Genomic DNA, 26,057 nt, shown 5'->3' on the forward strand with positions numbered 1-26,057 from the left:
TGTTATGCTTTTAGTTTCCTGGGAGCCTGGGGAACGACACGCCCAGGTTCTCAGGTCACCATACCCGCCCCCAACATGCTCTATACTTTCTGTTTACATTTAAGAGACCATCTAGCCCTAGGAGTGTCCAGAGCTGGAAACAGATGTGAGGATGGGGCCAGGAGACCCCGACGCAGAGCAGGGCCATGATCACCCCGAGCCCCTCTCTCCTCTAGAGACGGCAGACGCCTGCTTTGCCTCTTTTCTCCGCTATAACACTTGCCCTGCCAAATGCCCCCCTCACCACTTGGCTTGGATCCCACAAAGACTTGGATCCCAAGTCTTGCTGAGGCACAGGATGTGTCTGAGGAAGAAGGACACAACCTCGCAAGTCCAGGGGGGAAAGGAGCTGGGGGCCGAGCCTGGACAGCAGAGTGGGATTCATGGACAGTCGAGAGTCCCTTCTGGGGTGGAGCCCACTGGAGGCGGGTCAGTCAAGCATCAAGACATTCAGGGCTTTGGAGAGGACCTGGCAGTCACGCGCTCCTGGTAGCCTGAGTTAGTAGCTCCAGTCGTAGAGAAGTCCACAGAGGGCCCTCTGAAGGTTCAAAGAGTGACTACCCAAGATTACAAAGAATTTAAGATGAAAACTATCTGCCGATGTGCTTTTGGTTGTTTCCTACGACAAAGCCTGTACCTAACCTCATTGTCAAAATATGCTGTGGTTTCTGAGATGCATTATTTTCAGTTTCCCTTCCTCTTAGTCCATTTCTCAAGATGTTTAAGCTGTCTTGAAGTGCTTTATGGTTTATAAATCACCAAAACCGATTCAACCTTATGTGTTGATGTTTTAATTGAAGAAGCTTTAAGATGGCCAAGAGCCAAGTTTTATGACATCTTTGTTTTCACTGAAGAAGAAGAAAGGCGTCTATTAAGTACAATAAAGCTTTAAAGACGTTGTCAAATGGTTCTAGCAGCTTATGTCTTTATTCATTTGAGAGACTGATTTGGGAATTTGTAATCCTTACTGATTACAAGTCCTTTGGAAAGAATGCATATACTGTGTATTTACAACTATACTTAAAGTCAAACCTTTGGCATTTCATACATACATAGTTATCTCCCAACGAATGCTCTGAGATTTGAACCCACGCACACTCTTTTCCAAAGGGCACGGACACCTCTGTAGATAATCACTCTCATGAGATAAAGCCAAGCGATTGGGTTTCAAACGTTGAACTCCTGTGACTTTAGACCCAGTTGGAAGTATGTGTGTCTTCAGTATGTCTTGGTCCTTTCTGTTGCTGCCTTTGGGTAGGAAAGTTGGCGTTCAAGACTGAAGCCTTCTGAGCGTTGAGGTCTGTAAACCTCGGTTTCTCCTCTCCCTTCCTCCTCCCTGCAATGTAAAGGAATCCATATAATTGTCATCCCTGCCCGATTAACTGTAAATAAATAAATGTTCTCGGGGTCCTCCTGCAGAGTTTACTATCAAAACCATCTAATGGTGACAGATCAAGTTGGCAGATAATTACAGATACACCATATTAGCTAGCAAAGCAGTCTGAAAGAACCATTGCATGAGACAATGTTACTTTGGACACAGAACTTCGCAAGGCAGATAAAAATATTGGTTTGAGTCCGCTCAGGCTGCTACATAAGGAAACATCATAAACCGGGTGACTTGAACAACACAAACTTGTTTCTCACAGTTCTGAAGGACAGAACTCCTGGCTCAGAGTACCAGCACTGTCTGGTTCTGGGGAGGGCCCTCTTCCGAGCTGCGGGCTGTTGACCTCTCTTTGTAGCCTCACACGGGCACGGTGGGAACACAGCAAGCTAGGTCTCTGCTGTTCTCTTATAAGGCACTGATCCCATTCCTGAGGGCTGCACCCTCATGACCTGATCACTTCCCAAAGGCCCCACCTCCTGAAACCATCACACTGGGCGGTTAGGATTTCAGCATCTGAATTTGGGAGGGAACAGTCAGTCCATAGCAATATTTAAGCAGGTAAATTATCATCAAAGGGAAAGAGCCTCACTTTGTATAAAGGCAGATCACTTTAATTTTTTCCATGTGTAAGTGCACTATGTCCATCAGTGGTATAGATGTTTTTCACTATTTCCACACGGAACCCTGCAACAGGCCCAACGGCAGAGAGAGAGTGGCACCTAGGCAACAACCCGTCGGAAGCCAACTCTCAGTCTACACAGAAGGGGGCGCTGGGTGATACAGAAGCCATCGGTTGAGGAGTTGACTGTTTTCATTTCACTAACTCTGGTACATTGTAATGTCACAGACGCAGACCCTGAGCATCTTTTACCCATTTCTAGACATACCAGTACTTGTTATGGGTAGAAGTACAATTCCTCTCAGTATTTCGAGATTGTGTGTATATTTCATAATCACAAGAGAGTTATGGGACAATCAGAGCCTCGTGTCCTCTCCTTGCCGGGCTTCCCCCAATAGTACCTATCCAGGAACGGAAAGGAGAGGCTCAAGTGCAAATGGAGTCACAGAGAGATAAGAAAGATGACTCGGTGCATTATATAAAGTCCATTGTTCCAATTTCTTTGTCACTGTGACTCTCCTCTCTGATAACGGACCATCCCGGTCTTAAGAGAATTAGAAAACACCCTTCTAGTGAGCCATTTATTGGAAAATCTAGGCAGCCAACCTTCTCCTGGTTAAGTTAGGCAGTCCCATTTTGCAAAGAAGGGCTAGACTGTCTCTTTGAACACCTGACTATAGGTCACATGATTGTCTGTGGCCAGGGCATTTTTCAGACACTGCCAGAAGTATGGGTGAGCCTGTGGGTTTGTTGGCCACTCAAGGACAGAGCTCTTACAGAGCCTTTTCCGGAGCTGGAGGAACTTGGATTTCTGAAGGGGCTTCTCAAGGAATATCAAGATAATGACATCCAATTTTTCATCCATGAGCCTCTGATGGGACAAGTAAAATGCTATCTTAAAGTTCTCAGTCTTTGCGTACTTGTTTGTCATCACAAACACCGTCTTTTTGCTAAGCTGTATGCTCTGGGAAAGGTTTTCCAAAACTGGCTGCCCTGGTAACCAATCCCTTTCCTCAAGACATAAATTAAAATGTTTCTCTCTCGGGTCTTCCAACTTGGCCACCAGCTCATCCAAAACCCATTCTGTCACCGCGGGATCTTTAGTGTCATACACAACAAAAGCATCATAGCAAGAATCCAGGGATGTCAGACGCCGATACCCCTTTATTTTGGCCTTACAGAAATGGTAGCTATACCACACATCCCAGAAGTAGAGGTGGTTTGCTGTTGTAATCACCATCAGAGAAAGAGCCACGGACAGGGAAAGTGAGAACAGAATCAGATTAGTCAGATCTAACTCACAGGTATACAGATCCAGAGAGACTACACTCTGGCCCTTGTGTGCTCCTGGCCCCACACAAGTCACATCCGTGGCCAAGTAAGGAATGATCACCTCTGTATGGTTAACCCACCAGACAAACCACACAGCGTCACAGGTGCACAGAAATTGATTGTGATGCAAAAGTAACATCTCCAGATTGTTGAGGACATTTTCTGGAAAGCTAGTCTTTTGGATAATCTGGATTTTATTTGAGCTGAGGTCCAGATACCGCAACTGGAAAGCATCTTGTAGAAAATACTTTGTCAGATGCCTGATTTGATTATACTTAAGAATCAGTTTCTTGAGGCTCCTGGAACAGTTGTATAATCTGTCAGGGACAGTCTTCAGCTTGTTGTGGCTGAGGTCCAAAGTTTCTAGACTCTTCAGATACTGGAGTCTTTCCCAGGTGAAGGACGTGAGCCCATTTTTGACCAAGGAGAGGGTCTTTAGATTCGGAGGCATGCCATCAAAAACTTCAGAAGGCAAGAAAGTCAGGGAATTTTCAGAGATGTCTAATTCCTCTAGGTTCAGCAGATTCTTGAAGAATTTTAAGTATCTGTTATCACCATCTCTCCATAAAACATCCAAATGATTTCCTCTGAATTCCAGGATTCTAAGAGACTCGCTCTCCATGGTCCTGCTGGTGGAGGTAGCAATGTCATTGTTGTTCATCATCAGTTTCTTCAGAACTTTCAGATTCTTGGTGAAGTTTAACATGTGAGTAATTCCTTCTGATTGAAAGTAATGGCTGTTACTGCTAATATCTAGAACTTCCAGGTTGCGTAGCTCCTCAAATGCTGTTGAGTAGAGTAAATCAAGCCGGTTGTTCGAGAAGTCCAAGTATTTCAAGTCCACTAAAGGCTGAAATTCACTGCCATTGAGAGTTTGGCCAATGGTATTTCCTGACAAATTTAGGCATTTGAGGAAAGAAAGATGCCGAAAATCAGAGGACTTGATAAAAAATATATTGTTTCTACTTAGGTCCAAGGTCTGCCCGTATCTGTAACAATCTTTATTAAAAGGCAAGAAAGAAGGAGTCTCTTTGTTTTTGACCCTGCAACTCCTTGCGTACTCGTCATATCTGAAATAATGTAATGTTTCGAGGACCTGAGGAGCATGACCTTCTACAGAAGTTCTGGTGCTAGAGCAGAAGCCAACTTCACTTGAATCTCCTGAAGGTGATATTTTATTCATTGAAAGATCTATGACTTTCAATGTTTTGAATTGTTCAAATAGGCTGAGGTCTGCAATTTTTATGAAGTTAGTGCCGAGATCAAGAACTTCAAGATTGGAAAGACTCCATAACGGGGACAGATTATGGCTGCTCAGCTCCTTAAAAACGTATCCTTTGATCCGCAACACTTTCAGATTTTTCAGTGAAGAAAATGCATCTGACAGATTCAGAGCTGCACGATAGACCTGAAGTTCATAATTGAAAGACAGATCCAACTGGACAAGGTCGTGAAGAAGATACAAAAATTTGGCATCCTCAATTTCTTTGGCCAAGAAGTTTTGGGAAAGATCTAGCTCCCTCAGTTTTTTAATGTTTTTAAACCATCTTTGGGGCACATGCTGAAGAGAGTTACTGTGCAGACGTAACACTTGTAATTCTGTCAGTGCATCGAACGCCGATGGGTGGATCTGTAGGGGAGAATTATTTTCACAGGGCGTACAAGGAAATGGGACATTGTAACAACGAGGGCAATTTCCACTTAGGTCAAGAAGCTGCAGTTGATGGAGGTTATTAAAGTCCTCTTCTTGGATTTTTGCAATGGCGTTGTTATAAAGATAGAGTTCTGTTAAAGTAGATGGCAAAGTAGTAGGGACATATGTGATATTGTTATCTTTTAGGGAGAGCAATTTTAGATTTTTCAGACTTAGGAAAGCATCTTTTTCGATGAAAAACGAAACGTTACAAGGGTTGCGAAAATAGCAGTTTTGGCCCAAGTAGAGCTTTTCTATATTGGTCAGTTCTGTTAGGTTATTTTTCATGATAGAAAAGATACTGTTGGCCTCAAGGCTCAGCAGCTGCAGGTTGGGAGGAAGACCCTCAGGTATTTCTAGAAGCTGGTTTCCATCCAGATAAAGGGATTTCAAATAAGTGAGTCTACTAAAGCTTCTGGGTTTAATCTGTGGCCTCCTGGTGCACAGATGGTCTTTGGGCCCTAGTCGAATAGGTATACAGTTGCATCTGAAATCGATCTCCACCAGATAGTCCAGCTGGTGGAAGGAGGCCGGAGAGATGCTGGGTATGTGGTTAATGGTGAGGGTGAGGTTGGTGGCATTGGTGGGAATACCTCCAGGGATTTCCGTCAAATGCTTGTCCGTGCAGTCCACAATCACATGGGCCTTTGGAACATCCAGACTGACATCACAGGGCAGAGTTTTAGGAAACCATCTAGCTCCAAGGAGTTTGGAAATTAGGATTATGTTTAAAAAGGTAAGTAACTGTCTCTTCAATGTCCACATTGGAAACACCTGAAAGCATAAGAAAGACCAAATCATCATCATTCAAAGTCATTCTAAAATATACCAAGAATCAGATTTGAAATTTCCCATCTGCTGCCTCTCTTTTGCTACAGTTTAAAGTAAACAACCCAGGTCTTATTCTCAATTGCCTAAACGGCATCTCCCCACCCCCCATGACTGTACTTGCCCTACTACGGAGGTTCATAATAATTGAGTTACACATTTAGCTTTTAGCACGTTAGCTTTTCGATTCCATAGCTTTGAAGGTGGTAGAAGCAGCATTTTCCTATTCACTGTTATTTAAAATAGTACAACAGAGGAGCTATCAACTAGCTGCCGAAGTCTGAAATTTGCAGGTGAAGGAATATTAAAACAAAAATATATTGGGAAGAATGACACATTTTAAGACTTTAGTGCAGGGCACCTGGGTGGCTCAGGGGGTTGAGCGTCAGCCTTCAGCTGGTTGTGATCCCAGGGTCCTGCGATTGAGCCCCACATCAGGCTCTGTCTTCAGCGGAGAGCCCGCTTCTCCCTCTCCCTCTGCCCCTCCCCCTGCTTGTGCACACTCTCTCTCTCAAATAAATAAAATCTTAAAAAAAAAAAAGACTTTAGTGCAGTTACTGTTTGCTTGCTAGTAAGCCTGCTCTTTTACAAGAGGCTTTCACAATATTCAAGCTTCTTAATATTCTAAGTAGAAAAATTAAGAGATCCATTATCCCCATCTTATAGATGAAGACCTAGCTCAGCAATATATAGTAGCTGATTTGCCCCAGGACACTCAACTCCCATTTTGGCACTGCCATTTTGTGAGCTTGTTTTCCTCTTGGATTGTTTTTGGAAATCCAAGATGATTTGAGGACGAACACTTCCCCTACACATTGGCTTTACGTTATGTACATTTGGAAAGGAGAGAGCAGAGAGTCAGGGCATTGCCTTAGTGTGTCCTGATTGATCAACGACGATACTTATGGGAGTGAAAGAAGGGGGACCTAGTAATAACAATGCTAAGACTATAGGCAGAAAACCAAGACTCTCTCAGGCAAACTGGGACATATAGAAACCTACCCATAATGGTGGTTCTTGGGCAACCAGGTTTAGCGTCAGAGACAATGGGACCCTGGGGAGAAAGACCTTAGAAGGTGGTATGCGGAGTACTGAAGAGCTTTGCTAGTCACCATATTAACTTGAACTGGCCCTGCCTTAGAGGCTGGTTTCACCAGGGACTTGCCCTCAAGTTTCAGGATTTCTATCAGTATTTTACTCCAGAACACTGGTTTTAGTTTAACTGGTGCTAATCCATGGAATGATCTAGCCTGTGTCTCTACAACAGGCTTCTAGATCAATTAATGTTTTTGTCATCCCAATTGACTGAATCAGCCAATTGTGTTGATATCTAATAAACCAAATGCCTACTTTCCTTAATTCCTCTAATAGAAAGGTAAATAAGCAAATTTTCCCTCAGCTTTCTTTTTCTCTAATGCAAGATGGTTCAGAAGGATCTCAAGAGCTTCTTCATACATCTTTATGTGCCTAAAGTTTGTTGAGATTAGAAGTGCAACACTGTCTTTTTCTTTTTTTTCTCTTTCACCACCTTGTCTTCTCCTCGTCATCAAAACCATTCACTGAGTCCAGCTGACATTCTTCATTGACCTTCTTGACATCCTCCTTGCTTTGCCATTTTAGCTGACACCATTTCAGCTGAGATGATCGCACCCTCGATCCGCTCTAAAACCTCATCCTTGTCTTCAGGCTCTCACTCTTCGAATGCACCCGAACCAGTAAACTTCCCAAACATTAATCAAATGACATTACTCTGAAGTCTTTAAAATGATTTTTTTCTTTTTTTTTTAAAGAATGAGCCCTAACTTTTTTTTTAAGATTTTATTTATTTATTTATTTGAGAGAGAGAATGAGATAGAGAGAGAGAGAGAGAGCATGAGAGGGGGGAGGGTCAGGGGGAGAAACAGACCCCCCGCTGAGCGGGGAGCCCGATGCGGGACTCAATCCCGGGACTCCAGGATCATGACCTGAGCCGAAGGCAGACGCTTAACCATCTGAGCCACCCAGGCGCCCAAGCCCTAACTTTTTATCATGGCATCCAAAGTCTTCCATACTTTGTCCCCTATCTACTTGTCCAGGCTTCCCTGATACACTGCCCCTACCAGCTTCTCTAGTCACTAACCCAAGCCCAGTTTGCAGCTCCCTTACTTGCAAGTCCTTTTACCGGGACTACTCTTTTCTGCCATTTCCACCCACCAGAATTCTAGTTATGCTTTAAGGCTTTACCTCCCAATCTAGAGCATTCAGATCCCTGGGAAGATACGGCACTAGGCCAGGGTGTACAGGAGGCCCTTAGATAAATATGGTCTATCTCCCTTGAGCATCAACTTTACTCAAAGATTTAGGAGAAAAAGGGGCGCCTGGGTGGCTCAGTTGGTTAGGCGTCTGCCTTTGCCTCACGTCATGGTCCCAGGGTCCTGGGATCGGGCCCCACTTCGGGCTCCCTGCTCAGCGGGAAGCCTGTTTCTCCCTCTCCCACTCCCCCTGCTTGTGTTCCCTCTCTCGCTGTGTCTCTCTCTGTCAAATAAATTAATTTAAAAGAAAAAAAAAGATTCAGGAGAAATGTTCATCACTCAGGGAAGAGGGGTTGAGCCAAGATGGAAAAAGGAGAGAAGTAGAGTGAGCTATTTTTATGGTCCCTGATTATAGGATCCGAGACCCTGGACCCCATCTCCAGCTATGCTTCTGTCAGAGGACATGATGGGTTCACGAATCCCAGTCTCAAAAGGTAATAAGGAATGCTGCTAAGGGTGTTACTGTGGACCTGGGAGGTGTGCTGTATTCCAAAGGGGGGCCAAAATAAATAAAGGACAAATTGTGAACCAGGTGCCCTCTTCTGATCCCACTCCCACGAACCTAGATGAGCTCCTGGGAAGAACTGGGAGGATCCCTGAATTAGGGGAGGTAAAAACACGAAGTGACAGCAATCACCACACAGAGTTTCCAGAATAGTTTAAGTATTTCTATGATGGGGGGAAATAGATGCTCTAAGATGAAGGCAGTTCAGTTATAGAAAAAATAACAGCGGTGTGTTAGTAAATGTTTAACAACCGGCTGTCCTCCCCCAACCCACATCTCTGATTCGTGAAGTCCTGATTTATAGCATCTGCCAGTTCCCATAGTGTGCACTGCCATTGTGATGTCACTGAATGCAGAGGTGGGGAGAGACGTGCAGAACTGCTCTGGCAAGCCTGTAGGAGCTGGGTCCAGCAAACCCTGCCCGTTAACACACCTGCGACAATGACTGTGAAATTTTTAGCCTCTACATATGGACATAGTATGAACTGGAAGGAAAAATTAATCAGAAAGTCTTTTTTTCTCCCTTATTTCTAAACTTTGTCTGGCACCTGTCCACCTTTCCCCTTGTCTACTAGCACCTCCTTCCTGCCATTAGCCGTCAGGTCTTACCTGGACTACCGCAAGAGACTCCTAACTGGTCCACCCAATTCTCCTTCTCCTCTACAATTCATTCATCAAATGGCATGAGAATAGTCTTTATAAACATGAATCACACCAACTGCAATGACTTCCTATTACACTTTGAATCTTTACTATTGCTTATATCATGCATGTTCGGACTCAAGCCTAGTTTCATGACCTTGAACCATCCTTCTCCTACTTTGACCACATGCCAGACATCTGGCCTGTTTTCTGTTCTGCATTCGAGCCAGTCTTAGCACTTGCTGTTCCCTCTTCCTGAAATTATCTTTCTCCTCCTCTTCCCGTAGCCAGGTCATTCTCATCCCTTAGGTGTCAGCACAAACAACACATATTCGGACAGACCTTCTGTGGCCAACTCATCCAATACCCTCCCATGTAATACTAGTGATAGTGACAGTAGCATTTGTTAACTTAGGTAGCACTTGCTATATTCTGAGCATCATTTTCAGTGTTTAAATATATTAACTCATTCAATCCTCTTAATAACCACATGTGAGTGGTACTACAGATCCTCAATCCTTTCCCAAAACCTTTGGGGCTAGATGTGTTTTGGAACTAAGAATTTTTCAGATCTTAGAAGGTAATATGATATATGTATCCACATATATAATATCCTTACTGGGGCCCAGGGCAGCATCCCATAATCAAACACACAAAAATTTGTGCAGTGAAACAAAGAATTCTCCACACTAAGTGAGGAAAGAAGGGAGAGAGGGAAATCAAGAAAAGCAAGCACACAAGCACGCAAGCACCCAAGCAAGAAAAGAACTAGCTTGTTCAGTTCAGATCAAGATTCACCTCCGAATGAATTCAGGTCATGTGTTTGCCATCGACCGAGTTAGGACAAAGCTTTCAGGCTGGGGATTTTGGAACTGTGGACCTCTATTATTAATTTCCATTTTACAGATGAGTCCACTGAGGTACAGAGAGGTATATGTACTCTGTACTAGATCACCCTGCTTTATTTCCTTCATGGCCCTTAGCACCATCAGAAATTATCTTGCCAGTAGTTTACGTGCTTATGACTTGTGTGCTTATTTGTTTTTTGTTGTTGTTGTTGTTTTTCTTTAAAGATTTTATTTATTTATTTGACAGAGAGAGACACAGCGAGAGAGGGAACACAAGCAGGGGGAGTGGGAGAGGGAGAAGCAGGCTTCCCGCCGAGCAGGGAGCCCGATGCGGGGCTCGATCCCAGGACCCTGGGACCATGACCTGAGCCGAAGGCAGACGCTTAACGACTGAGCCACCCAGGCGCCCCGTGTGTGCTTATTTGTTTAATGTCTACCCTGCATGAGAAGATAAGCTCTGAGAGAGCAGGGCTTTGTGTGTTCTTGTGTAAAACAATGCCCGGCAGTTAATTCGTGTTGTATTATGTTTGCTAAATACATGACTAGAAGAATGAATGTGTGCATGAATGAAATAAAGCAAAATACTTCCAACAAATTTCTCCTTGGAGTAGATCGCTTTAGGCTACAGCCCCCGTACTTGCCGAGAGATAACATTCTATCTCGTCTATTTGCCTGAGGATTCCTTGGGGAGAAAGGTTTCAGGAGCTCTTGTTTTCTACTGCCCAGTTCGAACCCGACTTCTTCAAGACACTCTCTGGGATCGACCCAGACAGAAGTAGTCACTCCCTCTTCTCATCTTCTACTGCCCTGATTATACATGAGGCTGTGAAACACCGCTCCGGACTGAGGGTTGGAAGAACTGGCTCCCGGTCCTGGCTTGGTATTCCACTACCCACGTCCCCTTGTGAGGCAGCCACTGTGCTCAGCAGAAGAGCCCCCTCCAAGAGAATGGCAGACATGGAAACAACAATACAAGACACACCAAGGACCCAGACAACTGCCCAGGACCAAGACAGTGGACCTGGACCAGAAAATTCCCCAACAATTCCTTAGTGAGGAATTGCACGAAGTAACTGGTGAGAAAAAATTTATAAAAAAAATATAACAGAATTCCACTGACATATTCGTTCTTTCATTTGACAAATATTTATTGAATACCTACTAGGGGCAGTAAACACACAGCCTCTGCCCTTAAAGAGTTCAAAACACAGCCAAGGAGAGAAAAAAATATATATGGATTTAAACTAAAAATGTGGAAAGACCATTAGTTTTTTCCAGACAAGATGCTGACACTTATGTGGAGCTTAATTGTATGTTGTTCTTATTCCACGCAGTATTTTCTGACACTTTAGCTATTTTTATCATCCTCATCAAAGCTAGAGATTGTTAAACATCTCCCCATATCTTTGTCCCCTTTCTTTCATCTCATAGTGATAGAGTCTCCATTAATAGTTGGACATGCACCACTCTGAAAAAGGGGGCTATATGCCAGACTCCCTTGCAGCTAAGCATGGCCTCGTGACTAAGTTAACACCAATGTGATGTGAGAGGAAGAAGCAAGATGTGCAGTTTCTAGGATATGTCCTTAAATGGTGGGGCTGTTCCCTTTCTTCCTGTCTACTTCCATCTGGCTTCTTGTAATATAGGTGTGGTAGCTACCTATCTTGAATTTTGCAAATGAGGAAAATGTGCTAGGGATGATGCAGCAACAAGGTAGATGAGCCAGAGCACCCAGATCCTTGCATGATCTCATAGAGCAGAGTATAAATAATGGCTCAGAACTGCTGACCTCTAGGAGTTTATGAGAAATCATAAAGTTGTTATACTAAGCCAGGGTTAATTGGACTTTCTAGTGTACAAATGCAAACCTACTTTTAGCCAGTGTAGAATTTAGAACTTGGAAGTAAACTGCGGCTCATGAGAGAACCAAAGATATGTGACATCGATGTTATTAGGCCATGGCCAAGACAGATTCAGACGTCGGAGGCTGGAAAGCTAGCAACCCATGTCACACCATAGCAAAACACCTGATGCAACTATCACCTACGCCATCTTGGAAGGCAGAACATGCATCAACTGTGACTTTTGTTTTGTTTTCCCAGTTTTTTGGAGATATAATTAACATATAACATCGTATTGGTTTAAGGTATTCAACATAATGATTTGATAAACGCATACATGGTAAAATGATCAAAAGTCTAGTTAACAGCCATCACCTCACATTGTTACAACTGTTTTTGTGGCGGTGAGAGCTTTTAAGATCTACTCCCTTAGCAACCTTCAAATACACAATATTGTTAACTAGTCACCATGCTGCACAGGACAGCCTCAGAATGCCAACCGTGACTTGTGACTTTACTCTTAGGGGAAATGGTTTGGCAAGATTGGGAACGATGATGCCTGTTGAGGGCTTCTGACTGTTTTTAGCAGTCTTAGGAGAGGCCTGAGCCGTGGCTTAAGTCAGCCATCTGCAAGCAGGGATGGAAGGAAGTGCAGCTCTACCAAGTGAGGTTTCGTCTGCCTGCAGCTGGAACTCTAAAGTTGATTAAGACTTCCTTAATCTGGGGCCTTGCAGGGCTGAAAAAGCCTCCTGCTTTACCCCAAATGAAAGCAGATGAATAGACAGAGTCAACAGCAGCCTTAAGAGAACATAAGTGTGTGCTCACATGCATTTTTCAAGCATTTTCCATTAAGTATTTCCCAGCAGACAATGGAAGCCGTCTAGCGCAAAGAATCTGATTAGGAATGCTGCCTTGCCCTTGACTCATACAGCCTCTGGGGAGTTGATTACATTGAGACTGAGGAACACTGACAGAATACAGAATCTTTACACTTAAAATGGTCTGGAGCTGCTCTAATATGATAGACACCTGTCACATGTGGCTATTTAAATTAATTAAAATTAAATGCGATTTTAAAATTTGGTTTCTTAGTTATACTAACCATATTTCAGGTGCTCAAGAGCCATAGTAGGCACTAGGCTACAGTATTCGAGCATGCAGATATATTGCAGAAAGTTCTATTAGAGAACATTGGTCTAGACCAAGGGATGGCAGACCTTTTCTGTGAAGAGCTAGAGAGTAAATATTTTAGGCAAAATTGAGACGATTATGTGGGTATGTAAATTACCATTTAAAATGTAACTCATTGGGGCGCCTGGGTGGCTCAGTCGTTAAGCGTCTGCCTTCAGTTCGGGTCATGATCGGGATCGAGCCTCACATCGGGCTCCTTGCTCCGCGGGGAAGCCTGCTTCTCCCTCTCCCACTCCCCCTGCTTGTGTTCCCTCTCTCGCTGTGTCTCTCTCTGTCAAATAAATAAATAAAATCTTTAAAAAAAAATGTAACTCATTAAAGTTGTAAAGACCATCCTTAGCTCATGAACCGTATAAACACAGGTGGCTAGACAGATCTGGCCCACAGGCAGTAGTTTGCAAACCCCTGGTCTAGACAAAATCTTAGGCTGTATTAAACTTGTGCACAGAATCAACTCTAAGCAAATCCAACCTAAGACTGCGAAATATGAGAAGAAATTATATTGCCTACAAAGCCTGTAAGTCTGTTCACACGTCGCCAATTTCAACCAAAAGCCTTTAGCAAATGATTTCATCATCACTGTGATTCTAAGAAATAGGTTTGTTTGCAATGAGGTGAGTGAAATGCAGAGCCTACAGAACCGGCCCAAAGTTAAGACTCGAGCAATCCAGACACAGAGCTTGCACTCTTGGCTGCTCTGTTATACCACCTTTCTAGAAGGCTCCATGTCAACACACCATTCCTCCCTCCGGGTGGTGAACGCTCTTAAGTCCAGAACCTTGCTTGTCTTTACACGCACTTTATCATTACGATGCCTGCCACATAGTGAGCATGAGATCAATATCTGCTGAATAAATCAAGGCTTTGAACTTTCTTAAAATCCCATAGAAGACACTTATTGAATGATCATAAATAGTAAAATATTCCAAAGGTCAGATTGTTGGCAAGAAGTGAGGAGACACCAGGAGGGCTTGGGACCTCTAAAAGGAAGGGGTAAAGTGGGAAAAGTGCCACAGAAGGAAAGGGGGCAGTGTCAGAGGAAGTCCGTGGGAAGTGAAACTGCAGAAGGTCCCCTACTTGATCCTTTGTCTCTCCTGGGAACAGGCACACCCTATGCTCCATAGTTGAGCCCCAGCCCAGCTGGCCCTTGTGATGCTCTTTGGCAGGCAGCAGGTCTCCTGCCGCTGCACCAGGAGCCTGGAACTCAGAGGTGCCAGTGAGTTCGCATTCTACGATCGGTGCCAAAGGGAAAATTAACTGCAATGAAAGGTTGGGTTCTTTTTTTTTTTTTTAAGATTTTATTTATTTAACAGAGACACAGTGAGAGAGGGAACACAAGCAGGGGCAGTGGGAGAGGGAGAAGCAGGCCTCCCACCAAGCAGGGAGCCTGATGTGGGACTCGATCCCAGGACCCTGGGATCATGACCTGAGCCGAAGGCAGACGCTTAAGGACTGAGCCACGCAAGTGCCCCGAGAGGTTGGGTTCTGATCAAGCAAAGGAGGAAAGAAAAATGGACTCAACAAAACCTTTCTAAATTTTTTAAAGAAAAATTTTAAAATTTTTATTTAAATTTTAAATTAAAAAAATTTTAAAGCCTTTCGAGGCTTCCAAATTTAAAAGATATTCTTGAGAAGATGACTGAAAATGTGAAGTTTTGGGGTGCCTGGGTGGCTCAGTCGGTCGAGTGTCTGACACTTGGGTTTCAGCTCAGGTCATGATCTCAGGGTTGTGAGACTGAGCCCCACATCGGGCTCCAGGTTCAACTCGGAGTCTGCTGGAGATTCTTTCCCTCTCCTTCCCCCTCTGCTCCTCCCCTTGCTCGTTCTCTCTCTCTCTCTCTCTCTCTCTCTCGCTCTCTCTAAAATAAATAAATAAATAAAGTCTTAGATGTGAAGTTTTCTTTTATTCCTTAAGTGTGGAAATGTCCCCTTTCAGACCACTGGGAACTACCTGCTTCGGACTAAAGTGGGGACCTTAGTTAGCTTCAACTAATGGTAATGTAAGACTTCACTTGATGCCAAAGGGGTGCCTGGCTGGCTCAGTCGGTAGCGCATCTAACTCTTGATCTTGGGGTTGAGTTTGAGCCCCATGTTGGGTGTAGAGATTACTTAAAATATATGAATAAATAAAAGTCTTTAAAAAGAGTTCACTCGGTGTTGAGCCAGACCTGTTTTCTCATCTGATACAAAGAATCCACATTATTTTGTTTTGCTTGTTTTGGCAACAACTGCCTAAAGACACGCGCCCTTCAGTACTTTGATTTGTAAAGTAACAGAAGACACCATGACAGAAGCTCAGCTTTGGTTGTGGATCACAGCTAATTACACAGGCAAATACACTGGGTAAACTTGGATGCTGGATTAGCAAGCTATCTATGGTTAAAATGAGAGTGTTTGACTCTAAGCACAGGTGTTCTCCTCTCTCAGTAAATCACCTCTTTTTGTTAAAATGGAAAATGTAGAATTCACATTGAATAGTCATCAGTCATTTTTGTTTTTTTATAACGGCTGCCTTTTATCACGTGCTTATTACACGTCAGATGCTAAAGAAGACACAGTATTGATCTTACTGAGCCCTGACAGTGAAATTGAAAGGACATATAAATATTCCCATTTCACTGATGAAGAGGTAGTGATCAGAGAGGCAACTGAACTAAGAGTCCAACTCCATGCTGACCAATCCTCTTCAAGTTACCTCATATAGTTATAGCAAATGCACATGGCATGTTTGCCTATGTCTTGATTTATTTCCATTTCAGTTCAAGGATTCTGAGCATTGTAATGTCTCCAGATTGTGCTATTTAGAGTTTTTCTTAAAGATTTTATTTATTAGAGAGAGAGAGAACGAGCAGGGAAGAGGGGCGGGGGGGAGAGAGAGAGAGAGAGAGGGAGAGAGAGAGAGAGAAGCAGACTCCCTGCTGAGCAGGGAGTCCAACAGGGAGCTTGATCTCAGGATCCTGAGATCATGATCTGAGCCAAAGGCAGCCGCTTAACCGACTGAGTCACCCAGGCGCCCCAGACGTTTTTTAAAAAAAGATTGATTGATTGATTGATGGATTGATTTGAGAGAGTGCAAGAACATGTGATATCCTCTATTCCTCGAGGTTTTTTTCTTCATAAGGAACATGTGTTGCTTTTATCTTAAAAACATTTTAGGGGCGCCTGGGTGGCTCAGTTGTTAAGCGTCTGCCTTCGGCTCAGGTCACGGTCCCTGGGTCCTGGGATCGAGCCCCGCATCGGGCTCCCTGCTCCGCAGGAAGCCTGCTTCTCCCTCTCCCACTCCCCCTGCTTGTGTTCCCTCTCTCGCTGTGTCTCTGTGTGTCAAATAAATAAAATCTTAAAAAAAAAAAAAAACATTTTAAACATTACGGAGCAAGTAATAAAACCTTAGCATAACAATGTGGAAGGAAATTGTGAAAAATGAACATTTCAACAAGTATTGATTGATACCTGCTACATGCCAGGTATCCACTTCTAAGTGTTGGGTCATATATCAGTGAACCAAACAGAAGAGATTCCTGCTGTTTCTGAAGCTTACATTCTCTAAATAATCAACTGAAAATATAGAACTGTAATAATCATATCAATGTGAGGTGATAAGGGTTAGAAAGAAAACGCAGGGCAGGGTGAAGGGGGTCAGGCATGTGAGGCGGGCTTGTGACCATAAATGGGGTGGTTTGGGTGGACATCACTGAGAAGTAGACATTTGAGCAAAGATCTCAAGGGAAGTAGGAAGTTGACCATGCAGCTCTATCCAGGGGAAAAGCATTCCAGGCAGAGGGACAAGTCTCATGCAAAGGAGGAAAACATGCTGGAATATTCGCAAAGGTGGTAACAAGACTGATGTGCCTGGAACAAGGGGGGGAGAAGGGTAGGAGATGAAGTCAAGGCGGGGGGGCCCAGCCCTGCATCACGCATGCCGGGCCCTGCCAAGCATTCCAAGGAAGGATGGTGGTTTCTACTGAGTGGAACGCTAAAGAGGGACACGGCCTGACCTACATTTTAGAAGGCTCATGCCGGGTGCTGTGTTGAGAAGAGACAATGAGGGGCAAAGGCAGAAGGACAGAGGGCAGTCAAGAGGCTATTGCAGGATTTCAAGTAACAGACCCAGCTGGCGAGGGTGCAGGTGACGAGAACTTGGGAGATGAAGCCAAATAAAATAGGACTTGAAAGTTCTTGGAAGAACGAGGGATTGGAAACAGCAAACAGGGGCGCCTGGGCGGCTCAGTCGTTAAGCGGCTGCCTTCGGCTCCGGTCATGAGCCCAGGGTCCTGGGATCGAGCCCCGCATCGGGCTCCCCGCTCGGCGGGAAGCCTGCTTCTCCCTCTCCCACTCCCCCTGCTTGTGTTCCCTCTCTCGCTGTGTCTCTCTCTGTCAAATAAATAAATAAAATCTTTAAAAAAATAAAGAAAGAAACAGCAAACATTTCTGGGAAATTTCCTACAAAGGGGAACAAAGACACTGGCAGGCGTTCACAGGGCCGGTAGGGTCAAAAGAATTTATTTTAGGAGGAGAGAAAGAACAGCATGTTGTAATGCTGGTGAGAACGGAAGAGCAAGAAAAAAAAAAAAAACCCACCAAAAAGCATTCATGATGAGGAGGAGGAGGAGAGGATGACGATGACAATGTAAAGGACAGAAAATGGAACGTTGAGCCTGAGCAGGAGAGCAGGGAGGAGAGCCCTAGTGCACCAGCAGGGAGACCGGGTCTAGCCAGGAGCAGAGAAGTCCCATGCTTGGTGTTAACAGTCCACGCATTTGATGACACATCTCCCATCCTCCTTGGAACCCAGGCAGGGCTTTGTGAGTGTTTCCACGGGGAGCAGCACCACAAGTAAGCAGCCTTCCCGCGGAGCAGGGAGCCCCATGCGGGACTCGATCCCAGGACCCTGGGATCATGACGTGAGCTGAAGTCAGACGCCCAACAACTGAGCCACCCAGGCGCCCCGCGCTCGTTCTCTCCTGAGCTCTCTGTCTCCCCGCTTTCTTTAGAGCCCTGAGCCACCAGCCTCGGAAGAGAGGCCACGCTGGAGCCGCAGGGCGCCGCAGACACCCGAGCCGCCCCGGGCTCGGGCCGAGCTCCCGGCCCCACCACACCCGTGAGGGAGGCAGTTTTCAGCGGAGTCCAGCCCCGGGGAACTGACTGCCAGGGCCTGAGACACCGAGCACCAGAGCTGCCTCCCGGAGCACAGCTGACCCTCGAACCCAGGACACAGAAGAGTAGAGGATTGTTGCAGTTGTAAGCCCAGGCACTCCGGGGCCACCCGTGAGGCGTGCGTCCAGGCACCGCGTGTGGGCACAGAAGGCCGGGTAGGCGCACAGGGAGAAGGGGGCCCGCGGAGGTCCTCTGCCCGTGGCTGCAGCGTGCTCGGGGGAGCAGGGAAGTGAGGAGAGGGCAGGGGTGGAAGAGAGGGGAGGAGGGGGAGAGGGCCCTCCTGGAGGGGGGACGCGAGGAAATCTGCGATTACCCGGTGGCAACAAGGAACGCCCCCCCCCAGCCCCTCACCTTTCTGTAGGTAATTTGCCTTCCCCTTGGGCTCTTTCTCACACAGGCTTTGCAGAGCTACACTCTGCCTCCGTTTCGTTCCTCTCAGCCACATCCCTCACGGAGGGAAATTCATCTTGAGATGGGGATACTGGTGGCCTAGAACAATGACCGCCATGCTCACCGCCAGTCCTTTACCCAGCCAACCGGTCAGGAGGCCAACAGACGGGGCACCCCCTGGGGCTACTGTGTGCCAGGCTTCAGGGGGTGACAGCTCCGGGCAAGATCACACAGCACACAAAAAGCCAAGTCGCAGGGTGAAAAGGGTATTGATGTATTTCTGGTGGCGGGAACCGCTTCAGGCAAGCTTGGGAAGCAAGGGGTCTCACCTCCCGGTGGGGATCCTGCGAATGGCTGGGCTGGGTTGAACCAGAGGTGAGGCCCGGCTGGAAAAGAATCACAAAGGGCCACAGAAGAGGCTAGGAGTCGGGGAGCAACTGCTGGAAACCCGTGAACTTGAATTTGCTCACCTTCTGCCACGTTGATATTGAAACTGTGCCCCATGGGGTTAATGAGGTTGAAACTACCAGAAAGCTGAAAGCTTGTTTTTCAGCCGACCCTTTTCCCCTCAAGGTCGACTGATGGTGGTTCCAGCCTGTAAACCAGCAAGGTCCTATATTCCTGCACAGGCTTCATTAACATAAGATGCCTGTAGGGCATGTAGTACTTATGCCGTTGGCTAAGTACTGCGCAGCCCGACGCCCACCTTGATGGTGGATGACAAAGCTCCCGTTTCTCTTAACCATAAATAAAAGGAACCCAGTCACATCTGCTCAGGGGCTTTGGAAGTGATTCCCCAAGGTCTCCTTATTTGCTTCAAATAAAGTTTCCTGTGCGGGACCACCCTCCTTGATGTGCTCTCTATCTGGAGCTCTCCGAGGGAACTCCCATCAACTCAGCAGGACACCAAATTGTTTGATAATGAGGTAGTGATGTGGACATCACCCTAGGGGCTAACCAAGCCCCGGGAATAAGGAAGTTACTTTACTTTGGTGAATCACTTTACCTCATGAGCCTCTGATTTCCTTCTTTTTCTGTTTGCTTTATAGACTGAGACTCCACTTGGAATTTCCCTAATAAATTTATGACAAAATAGCAGCCCCTCCCTTTTTTTTGGCAAATTCGGAAGATTTCTAATTATAGGCTAATCTCTGTAAAGTGTAATTACCACAAATGGCAAAGTCTCATTATATAACCAAAAAAAAGTATAAGGATACAACCGACTTACTCTAAAAATAGAGACTTTTTATCATTTATCTCCTACCATTTTAGCCCAACAAACCCAGTTTTCAAAATAAAAGAATGAAATGATATAAAGTAGTCTTTCTATAAATTAGCAACTCGACAGCTATTACGCGTCACAACAGGCACCAAAGACCAGAAGATATTAAATCTCATTCGACCTTACACCCTGTCTGCTTGCTTCCCATAAACCACCACCAAACCATCGGCACACGTTTCTGTAAGGGGCCAGTTAGTATTTTATGTTTTGCAGGCCATCTAGGCTCTGTCCCGACTACTCAACCAGCGAGGAGGTTGCCATGTAGTACAAAGGCGGTTAGAGACAAATCTACACAAACAAAACTATTTGCGGGCACTGAAATTTGCATTTAATGTAACTGGGATATAGTATTCTTCCTCTTTTTCTTTTTTTTTTGTTTTAAGATTTTATTTATTTGAGAGAGAGAACACGCAAGGGAGGGAGGGGCAGAGGGAGAGGGAGAAGCAGGCGCCCTGCGGAGCAGGGAGCCCGATGCGGGGCTCGATCCCAGGACCCTGGAGATCACCACCTGAGCCGAAGGCAGACGCTTAACGGACTGAGCCACCTGGGCGCCCCCTTCCTCTGACTTTTTCAAACATAAAAACATTAAAAACTTTCTTAGCTTGTAGGCTGTGCAAACATAGGCGGCAAGCGGGGTATGGGCCGTGGCCACAACATGCCGCTCAGCGCTAAGCTTTGGCAAGCTTCTGAGATAGAAGGGATCTGCTCTTGGCATGCAAAGACACTGGTTGGTTCATCTGTAATGATGGTTTTTAATTTTAGCACAGTCTTTCAAATGTTTAAATGATCAGGTTTGATTCATTTAGTAAATAAATTTCTCATTACCTCTTTGCTTGGCCACGGAGAAATCGGCTATAGTTAAGAGCAGAATAATGGTTTTACTTTTAAAACCGCTTAGCCACGGTTACACATTGGCATGTTTCTTTCAAATACTGATCTCCGCATTTCTGTGTCTATTTCGCATAGTGAGAAGCATTCCAGTCTTAGCTAGGGCTTTGTCGATGGAAAGATTTCATTTTATTTTATTTGTTAAAGATTTATTTATTTTAGAAAGAGAAAGAGAGCAAGCACAAGCGGGAGGAGCAGGGAGGAGCAGAGGGAGAGAGAGAGAATCTCAAGCCGACTCCCCGCTGAGTGTGGAGCCTGACACAGGGCTTGATCTCATGACCCTGAGATCATGACCTGAGCCGAAATCAAGAGTCAGTCATTCAGCCGACTGAACCACCCAGGTGTCCCAGAACAATTCTTATTCTGCCACATAAGAGCTCTCTGACTTTGGCGAATCACTTGACCTCATGAGAATTTTCATTTCTCAACTGTAAAATGGTTAGAATGCATTTTGCGAAACTATTAAGAAAAATAGGTAACACATGTGTTCATGTAAACCATCCTCCCAGATTAACCAACACCAAGTAAGCATCTAGCATGGGCACATTAAAATCACCAGGAATATACGATACTTATCAATTTCTAGCTTGCTGTTTTCACTTACCACTATATTATAAGTGCTTATGTGTCTCAGTGTTCTTTTAAAAAACACGATTTGAGGAGCGCCTGGGTGGCTCGGTCGGTTGAGCGTCCGACTCTTGGTTTTCGCTCAGGTCATGATCTCAGGGTCATAAGATCGAGCCCCATGTTGGGCTCTGCACTCAGTCTACTTGAGACTCTTTCCCTCTCCCTCCCTTCTGCTCCCACCACCACCACCACCCCCAGCTTGCACGCACTCTCTAAAATAAATATTTAAAAACGAATTAATTAATTAAAACATGATTTGATGGTTGTATTAACATATCATTTAATGGGGGACCACAATTAAGTAATCCCTCCCCAACATTCGACATGAGATACTCTGTTTGCCATGCCGAACAGACAACCTTGATAAATAATTTGCTACATCCTTGATCATGTCTTAAGAGAGCTTCTAGAAGTGGAGTTTCCATATCGAAGGAGAGGACATATAACTATTAATATGGTCGAATAATTTCCCTGTGCTTCCTGGCCTCTTGTATCTCTTCTTTTGAAAATTGTTTCCAAGTCTTTTCTTATAAAAGATCTACCAAGTGCTCCTTTTCTCGTCAGGAGTAAGGTATCATAATGGAAGTTCACAGGTTCTGAGTGTCTCTGGGGCGACGGTGTGTGTTGGGCTTGGTCTAGGTGCAGAGAGCAGGGGGGCCCGAGCACGGCTCCCGGAGTCAGGCTGCCCAGTCAAGACCACTCGGGCTCCTTAACCTCCTGAAGCCCCAGCTCCCTCATCGGGGCTTCACGGGGCTGCTTTGAAACTGAAACAGAACCCTAGACATCAAGCCCTTAGCATGACGCCTGACCTATATAGCAAGTGGTCAATAAATCTGAGCGGTCTTGATTATTACCAGTGCCCTCATTCCATCCCTCAAGGGGCAAAGGCAGATGTGGGCATGGGTTTGCATAAAAATAGACATCTGAGTTTCTAGGAAATGAAACTATACGCAGTTGTTTCCTTTGTAACACAGTCCCCTCGGGGTTAACTCCTCATTAGACCTTAGGCACAAAATGAGCCATGGTGCCCACATTCAGATCTAGAAATCGGGATGCGTTCCCACTGAATGTACTCCAGCATGGCTCATTTGGGTGACAAAATAATTTCAGAAAAAGGCCACTGATATCTTTTTCTGACTAGTTTTCGGCATCCCTAATAGTTCACACTGCTCGCAAAGAACTTGAACACATATTCTGTGACTTGAGCCTCACGGTGGCCCTGGAAGGCACCTGGAGAAGTATTAGAATGTTCTGCCTCGGCAGAGAAGGTGAGGCTGGGTACTCAGGCTGCTCGCAGTCACTAGGCCTTGACTGTTGGGTTTCCGTATCGGTCTTCCCAGTTTTAGCGTAAGTCTGGTTAGGTCAGTTTATCCAGACTCCCTCACCATTGATCTCTGATCATCCTTGGTATCTGCTCCAATCCCTCAGCCCCTCCCATCCTCTAGGTGATAGCTGATCTCCTTGGCCTGCTTGCAGCAAGAATCCTGTCAAGTCGGTTTATCCAGAAGTCACCCCCACCCCTGATGTTTCACCTTAGTCATTTTCCATCCACCTACCCCCACCCTGCTCCTTGGCTATAAATCCCCACGAGTGCCTTCCGTGCGGGCCACAGAACCCAGTTCTCTACCGAGGCTTCTTTTCCCCCAAAACATAGGATGGACAAATTAGACCCATAGAAGCAATTTCCCCAATTTGAACATCCGTTCCTCCTCACTACAGATCGCATTAACTCTTGCAGGCAGCTGGACAGCACAAGCGTTGATTACTCTGAATTTATGTAACACTGCCATGATTAATCTGGATTATGAAATATCAATCACAAAGAAGTTCCCCTCCCACCCCCGCAAATAACGAAACGACAAATTCTTAAACATCTCTCTTGCCAGCTGGGTTCAGTTCTTCCCACCAAGAGGACAGAGAACGATTTTTTAGGGAATCTCTTGGCTGTCCTTACCATTTTTAGTCTTCTTCCACAGAGAAATATAGAAGTCTGGTTGAAGAGAGCAGAGCCGGAAAGATGTCAAGATCAGCCTGAGATGGATCCAAAAGCTTCAACTAAGATAAAGAGAAAACACCGCATTTTACATTTCAAAGAGGTTAAAGGACTGTAGCTCCAAAAGCTGGGAACGTGCTCGAAAATGTGCTCTTGAAAACAGCCATTAATAGTATTTACTTCCGGGGCACCTGGGTGGCTCAGTCGTTGAGCGTCTGCCTTGTGCTCAGGGCATGGTCCCAGGGTCCTGGGATCGAGCCCCGCATCGAGCCCCGCATCGGGCTCCCCGCTTCGCGGGAAGCCCGCTTCTCCCTCCCCCACTCCCCCTGCTTGTGTTCCCTCTCTCGCTGTGTCTCTCTCTGTCAAATAAATAAAATCTTTAAAAAAAAATAGTATTTACTTCCTCAAAGTTATGTAAACTAGAGATACACTCCAGGAAACCATCTCTAATACTGTTAAGCATCTGGCTTTATCTTCAGAGAATTGACATTTTAGACTACCAAAATTTTTCTTTAGATTAAAAAAATTGTTTTATTATTATTATTATTATTATTATTATTATTTGGGGGGCATATAATTTGGGTTCCCTCTCCTCTCCTCCCCACTCCCTGAGAATGGCTTACACACCTAATTGGTTAAACTACCCAAATTTGTCCCCGGGTGGAAAAATACCTTTCTGGGTTGCATGGAGTGATTCTATGTCTGGAGTCTTCGGAGATGAAGAGATGGTGCTCAGGAAGCATGGAGTCCCAGAGACTCCAGGCTACCAGCGCGAGGGTTTCCAAGTGTGAAGACAAGGTTGGGGGGGGGTGTAGGGGAGGAGCATGACTGTTAAAACCACCCCAGACAGGAGGTTTGCAGAAGCACCAGGTTCCTCTTATTTCTACCACCATAACTGGGGCAATGTCTTGTCTAAGTCCAAACAACCCGGTAGGCTGACCTTCCATCTTTTTTTAATGGGCGACTTTCTCAACCTCAGCTCTATGGATCTTTTTGGTGAGATAATTCTTTATCGCCTTGTAAGATGTTGAGCAGCATCTCTGACCACTCCCCACGAAATGCCAGAAACACTGCCCTTCCAGTTGTGACAACCACAGATGTCTCCAGACATTGCAAAATATCCCCTGGGGGGCCGAAGCGCCCCAGGTTGAGAGCCACGGTTCTATAGATATCGAAGAGGCAGGCCTAAATTGACCTTGCTCTGTCTTTGCCACCCCCCTTTTTGAAAGGGCCCCTTTGGTTTGTGAGCAGTGGCAGAGCTTCCAGCTGGTTGACTCACTTCAGTAAAAGAGGTCAGCTGCACTTGTAGTCTGGTGTCACATAAAACCTTGCTTCTCGAAGTGGGGTCTTCGTGAGAACTGTTCCCTTCTTCACTGACGATTGGGTCCTTTCGCGGGGAGAGGCAAAATATCGGTAGTTATGTTTAAAAGGTCTTGAGTCCACCTCAACGACCTGGAGAGAATTTGAAAAATGCAGGTTGGCGTGGAGAGATCAGCTGATAACGATCAGGGTTAATATACTGAAAAGTCACCGGTGCCCCGGATCAGGTGAAAAATGACTAGATGCGATAAAAATAGATACCCTTCCGGAGGGGTTGTTACGAGCCAGACACTGTTTTAACTGCTTTGTATGTATTAACTCGTCAAATACTAAAAAAAAAAAAAAAAAAAAAAGAGGTAAACATATATATATATATATATTTTTTTTTTTTTACAAGTACTGGAATTGACGCACATACCAGGTAAGTGATAGTTACACAGACAGGAAACATCAAATACCTTCTTATCAGACCAAATTGCTATGCAAACATTATGTACAAATCGGTCATTGTCTCACATATAAACAATGACCGATCCAGAGTGGCAATAGGAGAAGAGATCCCATTGAAAACAGTAACAAAAATATGAACTACTTGGGAAGAAAACCAGCACAGAACGTTCAGGAACGAAGGAGGTAGGGAGGAAGGCAGGAGACTAGAATGCTCTACCTCGCGGGCTGCTGGCTTTCCACCTGCCCCCAGGTCCACCCTGCACGCCTTTCCATCCCGCTCCGTGTCCCGGGAGGCTGAGCTATATGAACTTCATCAACTGGTTGGTGCTAAAGGCTGCTTGGTGGCTTTAGCCAACGTGGAAAGGGGTCAGGGTATTTATCCCCGTGGCTCCCTCCCTTTGCAAGGCTGGGGGTAGGGCTGCAACCCTCTAATGACGCTTTCGTCAGGTGATGCTCTCCTTGAGACCACTCTTCCCCAATTGCACTGATTGTTCCTTCCCCTTGCCTTTGGAGGCCTGGGGTTGTGAAGACCTGCCCTGAAGCGCCCTACTCTCCTGATTTCCCTGAATCCTGTCCAAACTGTCTTTAAAAGAAATCGGAGGGGGAGATGAACCATGAGAGACGATGGACTCTGAAAAACAAACTGAGGGTTCTAGAGGGGAGGGGGGTGGGGGATGGGTTAGCCCGGTGATGGGTATTAAGGAGGGCACGTCCTGCATGGAGCACTGGGTGTT

The 26,057-nt window shown here is 45.4% G+C and overlaps 1 protein-coding gene and 1 long non-coding RNA gene across 5 annotated transcripts; one reads left to right on the forward strand and one right to left on the reverse strand.

Moving 5' to 3' along the window:
* Positions 1-950: 950 nt before the first annotated feature.
* TLR7 (toll like receptor 7) lies at positions 951-24,335 on the reverse strand. 3 transcript variants are annotated; one of them, XM_027609664.2, is made up of 3 exons: positions 23,515-23,645; positions 3,351-5,847; positions 951-1,375 (listed from the first exon to the last, which is right to left on the reverse strand). In XM_027609664.2, the coding sequence occupies exons 1-3, from the start codon at positions 23,515-23,517 to the stop codon at positions 1,230-1,232; spliced, it is 2,646 nt and encodes an 881-aa protein (XP_027465465.1). In that variant the 5' UTR covers positions 23,518-23,645; the 3' UTR covers positions 951-1,229. The 3 variants fall into 3 exon arrangements, with proteins under 3 accessions (XP_027465465.1, XP_027465463.1, XP_027465464.1); XM_027609662.2 differs by adding an exon at positions 24,226-24,335 and having other exon boundaries at positions 1,246-5,847; positions 23,515-23,615; XM_027609663.2 differs by adding an exon at positions 23,734-23,779 and having other exon boundaries at positions 1,246-5,847; positions 23,515-23,615.
* Positions 17,823-23,620, forward strand: LOC113931555. 2 transcript variants are annotated; one of them, XR_003522749.1, is made up of 3 exons: positions 17,823-18,052; positions 18,211-18,528; positions 23,537-23,620. It is a non-coding gene; the product is annotated as an uncharacterized LOC113931555 (long non-coding RNA). The 2 variants fall into 2 exon arrangements; XR_003522750.1 differs by lacking the exon at positions 23,537-23,620 and adding an exon at positions 18,771-18,926.
* Positions 24,336-26,057: the final 1,722 nt, after the last annotated feature.

This window comes from Zalophus californianus, chromosome X (genome assembly GCF_009762305.2).
Source record: "Zalophus californianus isolate mZalCal1 chromosome X, mZalCal1.pri.v2, whole genome shotgun sequence".
NCBI classification, from domain to species: domain Eukaryota; kingdom Metazoa; phylum Chordata; class Mammalia; order Carnivora; family Otariidae; genus Zalophus; species Zalophus californianus.